The following is a 16,000-nucleotide window of genomic DNA, read 5'->3' on the forward strand; positions in this document are numbered from 1 at the left end:
CCGGAAACTCCTGTAAAAATTTAAGTGCGATACAATAATTGAATCAAAATTTATAGTCGTTTTAAACTTTTATTTTAGTCTAGCACGACCAAATCTTCTCTTGGGCCTAAATCTATCCCACTAGTCTATAAATATATATGCTAAGTTATTCACATAATCTATTTAGGGTAGATTTTTATTTAGTTATGAAATACTTTACACGTGCTTCTAGAATAACACAGAAAACAATACACGCTGATGCATGCGTAGCACACATAAGCCTTGTTTTATTGATTTATTAATATTTTAATAGTACAAATTACTAAATAGGCACTAAGAGCATATCAACATTACAAAAAAACATGCTATAAAGACGAAAATTCCCTACCAAGCCAACCTTAGATCTTTTCAAGTTAAAGGTTAAATATGGGAGTAAAAATTGTGTAAAAACAACAAAACCCCTCTTTGCAGTCAATACTTTTGAGCTGGTACCAACATTTTTTTAATTGTGCAAATAAATGGGAAAGGATACAAATATCCCTGGATAAAAGGATATATTTTTTTAATGTTTTAAGGGTAACAAAATATTTTTACAATACATAAAAAACAATGAATGATTAAATTGTCCCTAATCAATTAATAAATAACATTTGGATCCCTTAAAAAAAAAAACTTAATCCCACTGCCAAAACAATTTTTAAATATAGTGAAGGACAAAATGATTAATATAACATCTTAATATTTTTTTTATTGTTGTTGCATTTTATTTTCGTATTGTTTAGATGACTACTTAAATCAATAACTTGAGATTTGGGTTTTTTTTACCCATGTTTTTTTATATTAAAAAATAAATTTGCTCGATCCGCAGCAAAGCTTGAATAACAAATCTAGTCTTTTACTAATAGCCTAACAAAAAATGCATAAATAAGTATTCGATATTGGACCGACACAAATTCTTTCACTGTTCTGTCTCGTCCCTGAATACCGTGCGGTATCATCCTTTCGTTTTGTTTCGATACAGAATCCAGACGACATCTTCTTAAGCCCACCCACGTTGAGGTGACTAGCTCCGGGATGAGACAAGTTCTAATCCCCAAGTCCGACGTGCTTTGGCCCACGCCTGGTGTCATATTTGACGCCTTCTTCACATGAAGACATGAACCGAACAAAAAGATACCCGGCTTACATTTCCTTCTGAAATTAATGTCACAAAAAAACATTAATTTATCTGAAATCTATAACAACTTATTTTTTAATTTTTTAGATGATTTTAATGTATTGATATTAGGAATTAAAAAAATTATTTTTTATATATTGTAAAATAAAAATAATTTTAAAAATCACAATAGAGCACAATACTAAACACATAAAACAAAGACTAAAGAGCTAAGCAGTTCACCGGAAAAATAATGAGAGGATAATTGATGACTTCCTGGTGAAAGATTCTTCGGGATTATGTTTTGTAATATTTGATCTTCGATGTGATACAAGTTGAATGGAAGAGAGGGTGCGGTGCCTTACGTTGATCACTTGTCCAAAAGGTGGCGATGATAATGAAAATTGTACAGCTAGAAGTCCACTTGTAATTTACTATGTACAGTCAAAACAAAAGGAGCATCTTCTGTCCGAATGGAAGGTGCAATAACACAATAAGGTTGTAAGATTCCATAAATCATAAACAAAAAAGATTACACCAATTTTTGTTCCAGTCGTTTTTCTTTAAGATGCTCGACAAGCTCTCTTTGTTGCCTTGTGCTCCTCTTCTGCCAAAAACTACCTCCTAAAACTCAGTGCAGAATTTTTAGGCCTCTTAACCTATCTTTCTTCTTGATCAATCAGAGACATGGATGCAAGATTTCTTTGTCAAACTAGAAGTCCTGTTCCATCCCTGCCGCGACAGAAGCGTGCTTGTAAGCTCAAACATCGCTCTCCTGTTCTTGCCGTTCTAACAAGAACACCAGATAATAATATGACTGGAGAGGAAAAGAAGGCTTCGCATCCTACTGATATGTTAGCAGGACTTGCGAAAAAGACTACTGTCTATAACGATAGCTGGTTTGCTAAGCTAGCTATAAACTATCTATCGCAGCGATTTCAAGATGCAACAGGTTTAGTTTATTTCTTTTGATTATTCATATGGGCTTTTCTTCATTTCATTTTCGAGGAAAGAAAATCAGATCACGAAAACATGTGCAGGGATGAGAAACAGCAAGAGAGATTATGAGAGCTTGACACAGACAGCTAGAGATACATGGCGGAAATTCAGTCCAACTCAACAGCACGAGCTTGTGCTTCAATCTCTTAATAGAGCCATCCCCGCAACGATATCGACCTTGGCAAGTTCGATACATATTTTTCTTGTTTATTTTCTGTTCTTGTCGTTTTTATCGATATATAAAACTATTAATCAGGTTTCATGCATACATATATAGAGAGAAATGCATGGGAACTCCTAGGCCTCTCATCTCTATTTCTTTGAGAACAAATGAGTTCAGATTATCAGTTTCGATCCCAGAAATAATGCAAGTTGAGTAGTAAATCTACGTGTGTATGAAATAAAGCATTCTGACTGCATCTTTTAAGCTGTTACTGTAAATGTCAACACCATCTGAAACAACATGCCTTAGAGGCAAAACATGCATCATCATCATCTTCTTCTTCCTCTTCCTCTTCCTCTTCCTCTTCCTCTTTATTTATTTTATCAAAAGGAGATAATATTTCCTCTCATTCCTTCCATCCTTGATGCAAAGTTGATTTGGACATGTTTGAGACAGAGACACATGAATCATTACAAGAAGACCTTTTAGATATTATCGAACCATTAATTATTTTATCTACCAATCTCTGTCACGTGAGGAATAATTCCTAAATTCCTTATAGTATGCTCCGATATTATAATAAATCAGTGTTGTTGTTTTGATTTGTGGCAGGTAAAGATCATGCTACCACAGTGCACGTTTACAAGAGAATATTTTGCTGCCTTCACAACCTTGTTCTTTGTTTGGCTAGTCGGACCCTGCGAGGTAGGGAAATTCCATTTACATGATTTGTTGTTTTAGATGGGTTTACATGGAAATTACACCAAAAATTAAAATTTTCATTTTTTTTCCTTAAGAAAAAAAAAATAGTGGTGGAGCATCCTTTTCTTTTTCTTCCCTCTCTGGCCTCAGTTCCTTTGCCATGGGAAAAAACATGCCAGTAGCAGAAGAAAGTCATCAAGAGATAATTTTTCATGGCAGCTTGAAAAATCGAGAATTGAGCCAGAAAGAAGAAGAAGTTGCTGATCCAATACTAACGGTGGCCTCCAACCATTAATATTTTTACTCATATTTGTTTTCCCTCATGCTCTGCCCTTTTTTTTTAACCTAAATTTGTCTTAATTAATAGCATTCTGTATTAAATTGTGAGTTATACACTAACGAGAGTGATTTTATCAATTTTACAAAACAAGGTGCGGGAATCCGACTTCAATGGAAGAAAAGAAAAGAATGTGGTTCACATAAAAAAGTGCAGGTAAATATTAACTTCTCTGTAATTTCAACCTAGACGAAATTCATAGTCATAAGGCACCCCTGCTATCTCATATATGTTGACACTTTCTTTCCCAAATCAATCTGCTTTGTTGCTTCAAGGCTCTCCCCTTCTCCATTACCATCATGGCCATCACAATGGAAATTATCAAATCATCATTGAAGTTTTTATTGCTCTTGGTATTTTAGCCATCAAATCTACACCTTGCAGGTTTTTAGAGGAGACAGACTGTATTGGGATGTGTACTAATCTATGCAAGGTTCCAAGTCAAACATTTATCAAGCACTCCTTTGGAATGCCAGTTAGCATGGTTCCAAGTAAGTATTCTCCTTCAGCAACTATATGCATTGCCGGACAAACAGGCATAGGAACCAAATTTTTGTATGTATGTATCATAAGATACTGCGTTTGAAAATCTTAAGAAGAACAAACACAGAATAATTCATAAAAAATCAATATTCTCAAATTTTATTTTGCACTGCAAAGAACGTGTATAATGTGTAGAGTTGAAAATAATAGGAGGCTTAAAAAATGTGCTTGCCATCTTGATCGTTATTTGCTTGATTTCCAAGAGATAGGAGTAGCACCAAACTTTACAAGATAAGCACTACTTAACTTACAATCATCAATATTATCAACTCAATCAACATTAATAAAACCATGAAGGGAGAAACATGAACTACGAGTGATATATAAGCTATAAAGAGTAGTTATCCATGATGTAGAGGTGTTAAGGGAAGTCAACAAAGTGAGGAGGTAATTGTAGAGGTCAGTGTAGAAAAGATGGTTAGTCTTGGTGGATAAACTAGTTACAAAGTCCTTAAACTCACCATAAAGTTCATGAAACACATAAGTTGAAATCCTTTAATGAAATAGGCCTTATAGTCGCTGCCAATTCATCAAACAAGGGCTTCTCTTTCTGTAAATAAAATAGTGACAAAATCATCACCTTGACGGATTTCTTGGAAAGTGCCATGAAATTGTATAATTCTAGAGTTCACCGGAGAGGCAATAACTTATTCAAAAGTGCGCCAAGAACTGCATGAATTCTGACACTTAATGACAAGGTGCATCACATCCATGAAAAAAAGAGAGAGAGAAGGGTGCTTAAAATAAGTTGTTTCTAAAGTAGAAAAGATGGATTGATCTGAAAGGAAGAGCCATTGAAAATGGCAAGTCGAGAAGAGGGACACGAAATGAGCCATCAACAAAGTGAAACACTCTATGACCAAGAAGATATGACTTCATTTGCATTTACTAATAAAGATAATTATTAGTGTTTGAGAGCTTCAAAAAAATTATTGTTGAGTGTTCAAGAGAGGCATGAAAGCTGCGAGACGAGAACCAGTGGCAGTAGCGGCAAGAGTTGGAAGAAGAGAATCACTAGCTTATTCAACAAACAAAAAGAAAGACAATGTCAATGTAATTACCTTGAAGGAAGAGAGAATCAGATCAAGGATAACAATGGTGGTAGGAGTTGTGTTGTTATGATTTTGTGTTAGATCCATAAGGAAAAAAAATGTTAAGATGTTAAAAACAATAAAACAATAATGCTTTTATACCAAGTTAAAAACAATAGAAGAATAAGAGGCTTAAATAATGTGTTAGCTATCTTTTTATTTATATAAGTAGGGTAGCATATATTAGTAAGATTATAAAGCATTACAAAAGATTAAACCTATACGCTATACATGATAAGTAAAATTACTATAATATGCATCATATAATTCAACACTTTCTATAATATGTAGAACATTGAAATAGAAAAGTTTCCAAAAGAACAACGATCATTCCTGATTTTACGCCTACAGCAATTGATAAGCAACAAAAGAATAAGGGATATGCTTCCAGGAGTAACAGTACCTACACTAGAGAACGTGGAGGCCATGCTCATCATGTCAAAGGAGGGCCCCAAGTATAACCACTAAGGGTGCCAAAATGCAACTAGATCCATCCAATCTAAGGTGAAAATTCCATCACAGGGATGAATACTGCTAATAAAAATTGCATTATGCAAATCCAGTCAAAGATACCTGAATTCGTGAACGTTAGTTAGAAATATACGATTCCATGATTAGTGCCATCAAGTCGACAATGTTCAATGCAAGACACTAATATTCATCTGTTCCCGAAACAAGCACATTATTCTAAACCTACCCCATGTAGTATCACAACAAGCACCCAAGTTGAACGTACGTTACATTCCCACGCACCAATCATTAGCTAGATACAGGGGCCACCATTGTTTATTATAATTTTGCAATCAACACATGATGACTTAAATGAAGAGCATCTGTCTACTGCAGCTAAGATGCTAACTGTGTGCTATTTGATTTTCACAGATTTTGATGATATGAGCTGTGAGATGATATATGGCCAGGAACCTCCTGCGATAACTGAAGATCCAGCATTCAAGCAGCCATGTTATAAACTATGTAATGATCCAAACCACCCTCACATAAGCACATGCTCATGCATCCTTAATTAATTCCAAAGTATGTTTTAGCTTATATAACGCCTCTAAGCATCACATCCAATCAGTAGACAGGCCATACATAGATCAAAAGAGGATTTACGTGTTCTAAATGGACAGTCTACCAGGACATTAATAACATCAAAGTTCAGAATATAAAATGGGAATTTCGTTTCTCACTCACAAAATTCTTGTGTATATGATTTGCAGGCAAAGAAAACCGAAAGCACAGTATGCAATGCTCGAGCTAACATGACGACGCAAGCTGTGAAGGAAGCAGGAAGGCATTTTACCATAAGAACCTTTTATTCTGACAACTAATTGAGAGATATTTCTTTCATACTGTTTATTCAATTCAGAAGTTCATGACCACTTGTCATAAGTCACAATGTTGTAATGATTTTTTACTTATTTAACAAACCACTTGAGGAATAAGAAAGAACTTGTTCAACACTGGTAAAAAATAGGCAATATTGTTGAGTTGCATAGAGATTAGTGTGTGTGCCTCTTTATTCTTATCCCTCTTTAATGGTGTATCTACTGCAGTTTTCCTCCGTTTCTTCAAGAATTTTCATGTAGTCATGTTAACCTATAACTAGGGTATTTCAGATTTCACAGTGCTATGGTAGTAAATAAAAAATAAAAAAATAAAACGATCGACCATGCATTTTGCTAAGCTAATGTGTAATTTACCTTAATGAAAAAGTCAAACAAATTTGTTCAAGTGCTGCTTTTTTTGCCCAGTTTATGATAGATGTCAAAGGGACCACGTACTCAAGCCCATGATGCTTTTAGCAGGAATTGACATGTCATGATTCCAAGATCATTCCATAGCCTTTGGTTTCTGAAGAGAAGGTCAGTAAGGAATGCTAGAGCCATAGCTCTAACAAGTAATTGAAATGTTGTGATGTCAATGTGGAAGGAACATCTGTGGATTTTGGATGAAACTCACTAATAACGGTCACACATATTCGAGACAAGAAATATTTGAAAAATTAAAAAGATAGTAGCATATCATGATTACTTCAAACATGAGTTTTGTGATAAATGCTTGCGTCATTCGCTAAACATGAAAGGTCATTCAAAATCCAAAAGTTATTACCATCAACTCTCCTTATCCCCTTTCATTCAGATGAAATCATCACAGTGACCACCATTTAAATGAAGCCAAACAATGGTCACAGTTTAGACTAGAAAGATCCTTGGACAGAATGATAAAATGTGAAAACATTGATTCTTTCCTCGAAGCAAGTATTGTTTATCGAGTAGGGAACTAGTGCGACACTTCTGAAAATCGCGGTATTTGGTGAGGCTTGATTAGGGTGATGCACCTCTACTTTCTTAAATTTGCTCGCAGCGAAGGCAATTAGCCCTTTTATTACGAAAAGTGCTTTGATTGACGATTTATTGTAGGGTTTAGAATCAGCAGGGTGGTCCAAGATTGTCTCCCACCTTTTATATGCTGTCTATTGTCCAAACTAGGATTTTTCTGCTGTATTTTCTGTCTTGTTAAGAGAGTGACTGACTAATGCAACCCATTATATCAAAACAAAATCAGCTGAAACCGAAACCCTTCGTGATAATCTCTTTTCAAGTGTTCAAATGTGAAACTCGGTGGAGTTACAAGGCATACGGGGGCAGCCTACAAAGAGGTATCATTTCATTCTACAAAGGCTATGTTTGGATCTCAATCATAGGTGTTAAAAACCATTTTGATTTTGATTTTTTATATTTAATTTTTATTAAATAAATATAAATAATAAAATTCGAACTCGTGATTACTTCATTATTGATTTTGATATCATATCAAAAAATCATTTCAACTCAATAATTTAAATTTTTAAATAAAATTTTAATATATAATTTATATTATTTTTTAACGGACGGAATAGATACTAACAAGGATGGAGGAGGACGAATACCTTGATGATGTTGACAGTAATAAGAACTTCATCGTCATGCTTATTCTTGTCGAAACTTCACAAACATAGTGATGTTGTTCGGGCCTGCGATAAACAATATTGTTGAGGGACTGCGTGGAGGAGAGGAGGATTTGGAGCATAATTGTATTGAGCAATGTTAATGGATGCGGTTGCAGCAATACCATGCAATGCATGGATTAGGGCTCTAGCTTCTTCTAATTCTGCCAATTTATTCTTAAGTTCTATGTGGTGGACATGACGTCACAAGAATATTACGAGTTTTGGCGACTTTTATGGAGGTGATGATGGCTTATCAAGAACATTCACAATATGGCTGTTGATTGCATTTCGGCGTGGAAGAGTACTGAGGCTAGCACCTCATATCCTTTAGAGTGCTCTTGGCAGCGTCCTGCAGAGGACTTTGATAAGTTAGACGTGGATGGAATTAGTTCTCTAGGTGATCCAGGGAGAGCTGGATTTAGTGGTCTTATTCGTACCCCAGCAGGTTCATTTGTTGTGGGGTTTACTAGATTTGTAGGCACTGAAGGTAATCTTTCGCCTGAATTATTGGCCTTGAAGTATGGTCTTTTGTTAATTAGCTATGGATTTTGTGCAACTCTTACTCTAAAATGCTATTCCTCTGGTTTCTGACGGCAGCAGGAGGAGTTTTATAAGTTTAGAGCTCTTGCAGTGAAGATATTTGCTAGCCTGGGAGGTGAAACTTCATCATACCTGTAAAAAAGCCAATGCAAGGGAGGATTTTAAGGTTAAATATACAGCTAAGCTAAGGATGTTTCAAGATTGAAAATTTAGGAATTCTTTCACTTAGGAATGAGCCTGTTGTTGCTAACTGCTAACATGCTCACTAGGAAGCTTCTTTTCTAGATCTTAGTTCTGTTTTTCAAGATTTTATGCTCATAAGTTTTACGTTTTTTCAGCAATATTTACGGGACATTGGTGGAGCAGGATTCCCACCTCCAGCACTCAACCCCCCCCCCCCCCCCCCCCAAAAAAAAAAAAAAGTCCTTGTTGGTGAATTCCACAGAGCGTTGTACAGCATAATTGCACTCAATATTTTGTTTAATTGATTACATCTGTATCAACTAAGTATAATTGATTGTATAATTGATTGATTGATTTGTCTTTTCTCGTGGAGAGCCTTTTCATGCCAGGAAACAATAATAATAATAAACCATTGAAGAACAATTACATGCCACATCATAAAAATATTCAAGATTAATTATATCATAGGTTAAAATGGCATAACTTTCCATAATTTTGCTCTTTAACACCTTATAATAAAACAATAAACCCCGGTTTCTGTAAATAGAGCTAAACGCTGCGTTGCTTCACAAAAAGAATCACTGTATAAATAAATAAAAAACGATGATCAGCCAAAAAAGTGTAGAGGAAAAAGTGGAGGTACCATGCAGTGGAGAATGATGACAAAGAGAGCTCAAAAAAATTTGTATAACGTTGGTTGTGGCTCTCTTTAAGTTAGAGCTTAAATGTGGGCTTGAGTTGGGCCCATCATTACATTACGGCAAGTTGAAGTGTGGGCTTCATACAGACTTGTTTCTGGGGTGTGGAGTGTGGGCCGGGCCTGTTGGCTAATGGGTAGATGTCATGGAGCAAGTACAGAAATTACAAGGTCCAATACTCCGTTTGAAAAGTTGAGTTTGTATTCTTCAAGAACTCTGAATTCTTCATTATAAATAATTATGCGAAAGAATATTTAAAAAGAAGAAGAAGAAGAAGAAGAAGAAGGCATGAGTGAGTTAAAAAACATCTCCAATTCCAATTGGCAAAAACATGACTCACTGTGAGTCTTGACACGACGGAGGGGAAGATAGAAGTTGAAGAAAAGGATTGTCAGAATGGACAGAGGTTTTGATAGCCACTAATCAAGACCTCATGCTCATTTATTACGGTAATAATTTTTTTCACTGCTGTGAATCCTTAGCTTTAAGAATGTTTAATTAGTTGGAGGGGTTGTTTTTTAAAATATATTTAAATAATATTTTATATTTTAAAAAAATTATTTTTGATATTAATGCATTAAAATATTAAAATGATATTAAAATATAAAAATTTTTTAATTTAAAACATAAAAAAAACATAATTCCAATTCTTGAGAAAATTACAAGCAGTAAAAGAGAATAAAAAATAAAAAGCCTGAATTAACCTCTGCGATTTATTCTAGACCTAATAAATTTAGAACTTGAATCTTTAAAAAAGAAAAGAATTAATCAAAGTTGTCTGGTAAAAACTAGGATGGACCCATGATCTAATTAATTTAAATAAAATTATTAAGTTTTTTTTTAAAGAATTAAAATAATATTGTTTTTGTTAAACCTTCTTACCTATAACTTAGACGAAATTACAGTTAGAATTGATTGAAAAAAATATTTAAAAATTGAATTAATTGATATGAGATCAATGTAGAGGTCCTAGTCCTTTTCTCGAAAAATATATTTTATCTATATGTAATTTTTTCACAAGAAAAAAGACTCCTACTAGTTCGACCTAACAAAAGATGACACTCATCCACCATTCCATCAAAGAGAAGCTTCAATTGCCATTCATTACCATCTCGGGTGCCAGGATTATTGTTTTACTCTTGGCTAATTTCCTCATCCAGCACACAAAAGCATCCATTTATATTTGAACGTGACGTCTATATCCTGATCATCCAGGGCACTCTTGAGCAACTCCTACCTCGTAACAGATGTCGTAATGTACCGCCCAGAAAGACAGTGAAAGCCCATGGCGGTGAGATGTGTCTCATGCCACCACCACCATTTAACTCTCGCAACAAGTAAATGGACAGCCTAGTACTCCACAAGGATGAGAAGGACCTCATATTTACCCTGTTTAGAAGTGAAAGAGAAAATTGCTCTGGCCTAAAAGCAAAGAGGGACCAGCCAACTGGAAGAAATGGGCCACAAGACCTATAATGGAAAAGTGAAATGAAATAAGGAATCAAGGCTCCCGCTGTGCGCTGAGGTAGCTATCATTTTATAACCCCACTGCATTTGTATCTTTGCTTTCGTTGTCCTGTGCACATCACACATTGGCAGCTTAGCCAAAGAAATAAAAGGGAAGAACAATGTGATAAAAAGCAAAAATATACGAAGCCCAAGTGGGGCTAGAATGATGGGAACCATTCTGGTATACGAAGTACTTCGACCATGCGATACACATAATAATTCATCGAGATAGAGCAGCGCCCATGACAATGTCCTGCCAAAACATTTTGCATTAAATGGGTAGCGGGTGTGATGACGGGCATGAAAAAGGGACCAGCCACAACCCCTTTCATTTAACCACAGCTTCAAACTAGGCGACAGAACGAATCCTACAGGAGGACTGAAGTGGCCCATGAGTTTCTTTCTTCCTTTCTTTGTCATCATCATCATTTCTTGTTTCAACGAAAAGTTTGTTAGATTGCTGCTAACGCAGAGCGAACAGGACCCATGAATGTCTCAGAGCCTAGCGACCAAATAATTACTGGAAAGAGGTGACGAGAACATGTTTTTCAGGACCTTCGATAAACTTAAAGGTAGCAGCAAATGGTATGCTTGCTTTAGCTGCAATGTTGTAATGCGGGAAACGGGAGTGCTAAGCTTAAAGAAAAAACCCTAGGTAGCTTTAATTTGGTTAATGCAATGGCCATTAAGCATCTTTCTACGGGTACTTTTTGAAGACAAATCTTAAATTCCATCAGTCTCTGGTACTATGAATCAGGGGCCCAAGGGTCCCAAGTCTTTAACCTCTCCTAGTTAAGTTCTTGTAAGATCTGAAACACGAAAGGATTGTTAGTGGGTCCTATTTTACTTGTTGGCATATGATAATATTCTCCCCGTTTTCCCCCACAAGCCATAAAGGGGCTCCCTGCACAAGATGATCTATTATAGATGAACTGGCTGAAAATAGACACATATCAAATCAAACATTTATAAGCGCCAACCGAATCCATTAAGATTACAGACACACAAATAATAGCCTTGCAGACACGCAAACAATAGAAGCATTTAAATATCTTGTAGCTGTAGTCAGCAGCATGTGCAGAAACAGGAAGTTATCGCAGCTCCGAGCAACAGATATCTAAGATATCAGGATTTAGAGATTACGATTATTTTTTAATGTAATATTTATTTAGAAATATATTAAAATAATATATTTTTTTATTTTTAAAAAATTATTTTTAACATAATAAATCAAAATGATATAAAAATACCAAAAATACATTAATTTAAAATAAAAAATTAAATTTTTTTAAAAACTTTTTTAATACACAAAAATAAACAGAATTTTAATAAATTTATCTTTCAAACTAAATCCGCACATTTTTCAATTTCACTTAAAATCGATGTTTAACAAAATTCACATTGGTTTTGCTATAATAAAAATATAGCAGCTGACATTTTTTTTTATTATCTTTTTATATTTTTTATTCTAAATCTGAATATTTAAAGTGATTATATATAGCCTTATAAATTCTATTTAAACTAAGACTTTTATCTTTATGTAACTAAGATGAAAATAGTCAGCTAATTAATTTCTAGTAATGATAAAACTTTAATAGATAATAATTTTAATATTATAGAGTTTTAACAATATAATAACTCTTATAAACTCTAAATCTTATGAATCTAAATCCTAATTAATATTGAACTTTAATATTCTCTTTCAATAGTAATTGTCATCATTCTTTCATTTTTTTTCTTCTCTTCATAACATCCTGCCTCAATAATGTCTTCTTTTCATGACATCCTCAATAGCATTCTTTCAAACCATATTTGTGTTTTCAAACCTTCAACTGGATTCGTAGCTTTTCCAAATAAAATTGACTTTTAGGGTTGCATGTCTTTAATTTCTTGTAACTTACCTCTAAGGTTATCAACTGAATATTTTAATTTTGCCTTTTTAGAACCATAAAGATCTGAAATCTTTCTCTTGAAGCTTCTACCCTTAACATCATTAGCCATTAAATTTTTTTTCTCTTGACTAGAACACTTCTTCTGCACAAAAACTTCTTTCTTATTAAGACATGAAGCATTTAATCCATAATTAAAGTAGAGGAAAGTCTCTAACCGCTGAAACTCTTCTCTTAAAAGCATAACTCTTCTAACAAAACTTTTAACCAAAACAACAACATCCATTTTTGTAGATGACTATTCTAGCTCTGCATCCAACTTTTGTTCTTGTATATTGTTTGAACAATTCTCTAAAGACATTGGAGATTCAAAATTATCCTCATCATCAAGATCAGACTGATTGATACTTTCTTCTATTTAACCTGGTGAGACATTTTCATTATATATAGATATTTTTATGACAACTGACTAATTCAGGCTTATCAAAATCATCAAAATCAAGAACTCTTTTTCATCTACTTCAATGTCCTTTTCTTTATATGGAAACAAAAAACTTTGAGCTATGAACTTGTAATTGGATCTTCTCTTCCTAAGGATCAATAAAAGAAAAATTTAATTATTGATCTAGCTTCTCATCGTGATCAAAATCATGGTGACAATCTTAGTCATAATCACAATCTTAGTATACTTTAACATCATGTGGACCAAACAAGAAATAATAGCTCGTTAATATTAATTATGTTATAGACACCAAAGTTTTCTTCATATCTAAAACATAATTAACTTATTGAAGATGAACCTTACCAAAGTTATAATGAGGTGTGGTTGTTGTCTTATCAATGTGGATTATTAGTAATCTTGAGTTGTCAGTTGTTACCACCACACAACTTTTTTTATACTTTGTCAGATGTTGTAGCCTTTACTTATCATTATTCATGTGATTAGAGCACTCAAGAATAAAAAATTCAATTACTCTCATAATTGATTTAATCTTTAATTGTCATTGTCAATGCTAGTTCTTCCTCTTCTATGGAAAATGATGTATCAACATTCCATTCATCTTCAACTTACTTTTCAGAACTTGAAATAGCAGCATTATTTTCTGTTGATTTCTTAAACCAATAAGCTTTCTTCATGTGACCACTTTTTCATAATTATAACATTAGCCTTCAAATCTTTTTGTTAAGCTCCTCCTTGATGAAGATAATCCTTTTTTTTTTATGAAAGCTTCCCTTACTTTAATAATTCTTCTTTTTATTACCATCCTTATTATATTCATCATCAGTGCGCAAATTTTGGTTTCTATCTTTGCGAGTACACCACCGCTTACTCCTGCCATTGTTAGTGTAGAGTGCTTCCATATCACCCTTCAATGAGATTCTTGCTATTATGGCTAAAATTTCAAACTCAATGGTTAAGCATGTAATCCTTGTACTGCAGCAACGTAACTTTGATATTAGATTTTTAAACAATGGATGATTATTTTTTTCATCCTTATTTCACCGATAGTTTGATTCAGGTTTTAATTTGGAAATCTTACAACATGTTGATTTTACCTTATTAAAGTACTGAGTAATCATCATGTCTAGTTGTGTCTGGCGTCATTCTTCTCTGAGAAGATACAAGCAAGGGTGTCTCATGCTTCTTTTGGCGTTGAAGCATCCCAAACGTGTTCCAACATATCATCTTCAATCATGGTTTTCAAGATAAACATTGCTTTACTGGCTTTAATCTTCTACTTGTGTAGACCTCTATTCATGATATCTTCGGTTGGTTGTGTGTCCTCATTGTTGTTGTCTACTTCTTACAAATCTTGGCCTTGCTTGACCATGTAGTGTAATTCTGATTGTTAAGATTCTTGATCCCTTCAACAATTTGAACATCTCTCATCATTGCTGCAAGCTGTGAAAGAATTCTTCTTTAACTGTGACTTGAAGCTGTGTTACTGCTGGCATGAACATGCTGAGCTGCAACTGGATTGTTCGAAATATGTTGTTGTCGTGATCTGTTTTCTTGCTGCTGTTGGAGAGTGATTTGCTAATACAAGGCTGCTATCGTGTTTGTTGATCTGCTGTTGTGATGGAAGCCAACTGTTATGTGAAAGATCTGGTACTTCAGGTGTTGGCTGCTGGTGGGAGGACTGTTACAAGCTGCTGCCTGCGTTGGAGAGGCCTGATTGCTACAGGTTGTTACTGTTGGTCTTCTTCTTCCAAGAAACAAACTGTTATTATATTTGTTTTCTTCATCACGTAAGCTACAGCTATGTCTTTTGTCGTCAAATACATTGGTACTTTGCATGTCCTCTCCTTTTTCCTGCTGCTGTGTTTGTTTTGGGGAGATCTGCCAAAGACAATGCTGCGCATGCCTTTTCTTCTTACAAACCTAGTGGCCCTCCCTCCCTTTCAAACTATAGAACATGATACCGATGGTTGAACAAAATTCACATTGATTTTGCTAAGCAGCTAACACTTTTTTTTTATCCTTATCTAATTAAAGTTTATCTTTATCTATATAACATGAAAACTAATTTAATATTGTAGATTTCTAACAATATAACAATATTAGAACTCTTCCTTAAATCCTATAAAACTAAGAACCTGTTTGTTTGCTGGAAAGTAATTTTTTATTTAAAAGTGAATTATTTTTCGATATTTGGTAGTGTAATGAAAAATAAATTGAAAAATATTTTTCAGTGTTTGGTTATGTTTGGAAAATAACTTATTAATGTTTTATTTTTTTTCAAGTTTATTAAAATAATGATAAATAAATCTTACAAATTAAAAAGTTGAATGAGAATGAAATTGAAAAAAAAAATAATTTCATAAATTATATCAAATAAAATAAATAATAATCAAAATAATAGAGATCAAATCTAAAAAATAAAAAAATTGAAAAATAAAGAAATTAAAATAATAATAATTAACATTTCATAAACTATTTCAAATAAAATAAGTAACAATCAAAAGAATGAGAACCAAATTTAATAAATAAATTTTAATTAAAAAATGATAAGGGAAAAGCAAATAACAATTATAAAAATGAGGACCAAAGTTAATATAAAAATTAAATTTTAAGGGATAAAATTAAAAAATAAATATTCAAAACAAAATATATATAACAATTAAAAGTTTGAGGACCAAATTTGATATAATCAGTAAATAATATGACATTTCTAAATTTTTCACAACTTTCAGAAAGTGTTTTCCACCGAAAAT

The 16,000-nt window shown here is 33.6% G+C and overlaps 1 protein-coding gene across 1 annotated transcript; it reads left to right on the forward strand.

Annotated features, from left to right (window-relative positions):
* Positions 1-1,712: 1,712 nt before the first annotated feature.
* Positions 1,713-6,512, forward strand: LOC133692183 (beta-carotene isomerase D27, chloroplastic-like). The gene is made up of 7 exons (XM_062112931.1): positions 1,713-2,087; positions 2,176-2,315; positions 2,910-3,002; positions 3,431-3,492; positions 3,721-3,827; positions 5,853-5,945; positions 6,194-6,512. Exons 1-7 carry the CDS (start codon positions 1,823-1,825, stop codon positions 6,232-6,234), a joined length of 801 nt encoding a protein of 266 aa, XP_061968915.1. The 5' UTR covers positions 1,713-1,822; the 3' UTR covers positions 6,235-6,512.
* Positions 6,513-16,000: the final 9,488 nt, after the last annotated feature.

This window comes from Populus nigra, chromosome 4 (assembly GCF_951802175.1).
Source record: "Populus nigra chromosome 4, ddPopNigr1.1, whole genome shotgun sequence".
In the NCBI taxonomy this organism is placed as follows: domain Eukaryota; kingdom Viridiplantae; phylum Streptophyta; class Magnoliopsida; order Malpighiales; family Salicaceae; genus Populus; species Populus nigra.

What these genes read in the sequence shown, in the direction of transcription:
- LOC133692183 (XM_062112931.1), top strand. Translation starts at nt 1,823, where the DNA reads ATGGATGCAAGATTTCTTTGTCAAACTAGAAGTCCTGTTCCATCCCTG. An exon ending in GCGATTTCAAGATGCAACAG is followed by an intron (nt 2,088 to 2,175) that starts GTTTAGTTTATT and finishes AAACATGTGCAG; the next exon opens with GGATGAGAAACAGCAAGAGA. An exon ending in GCAGCCATGTTATAAACTAT is followed by an intron (nt 5,946 to 6,193) that starts GTAATGATCCAA and finishes TATGATTTGCAG; the next exon opens with GCAAAGAAAACCGAAAGCAC.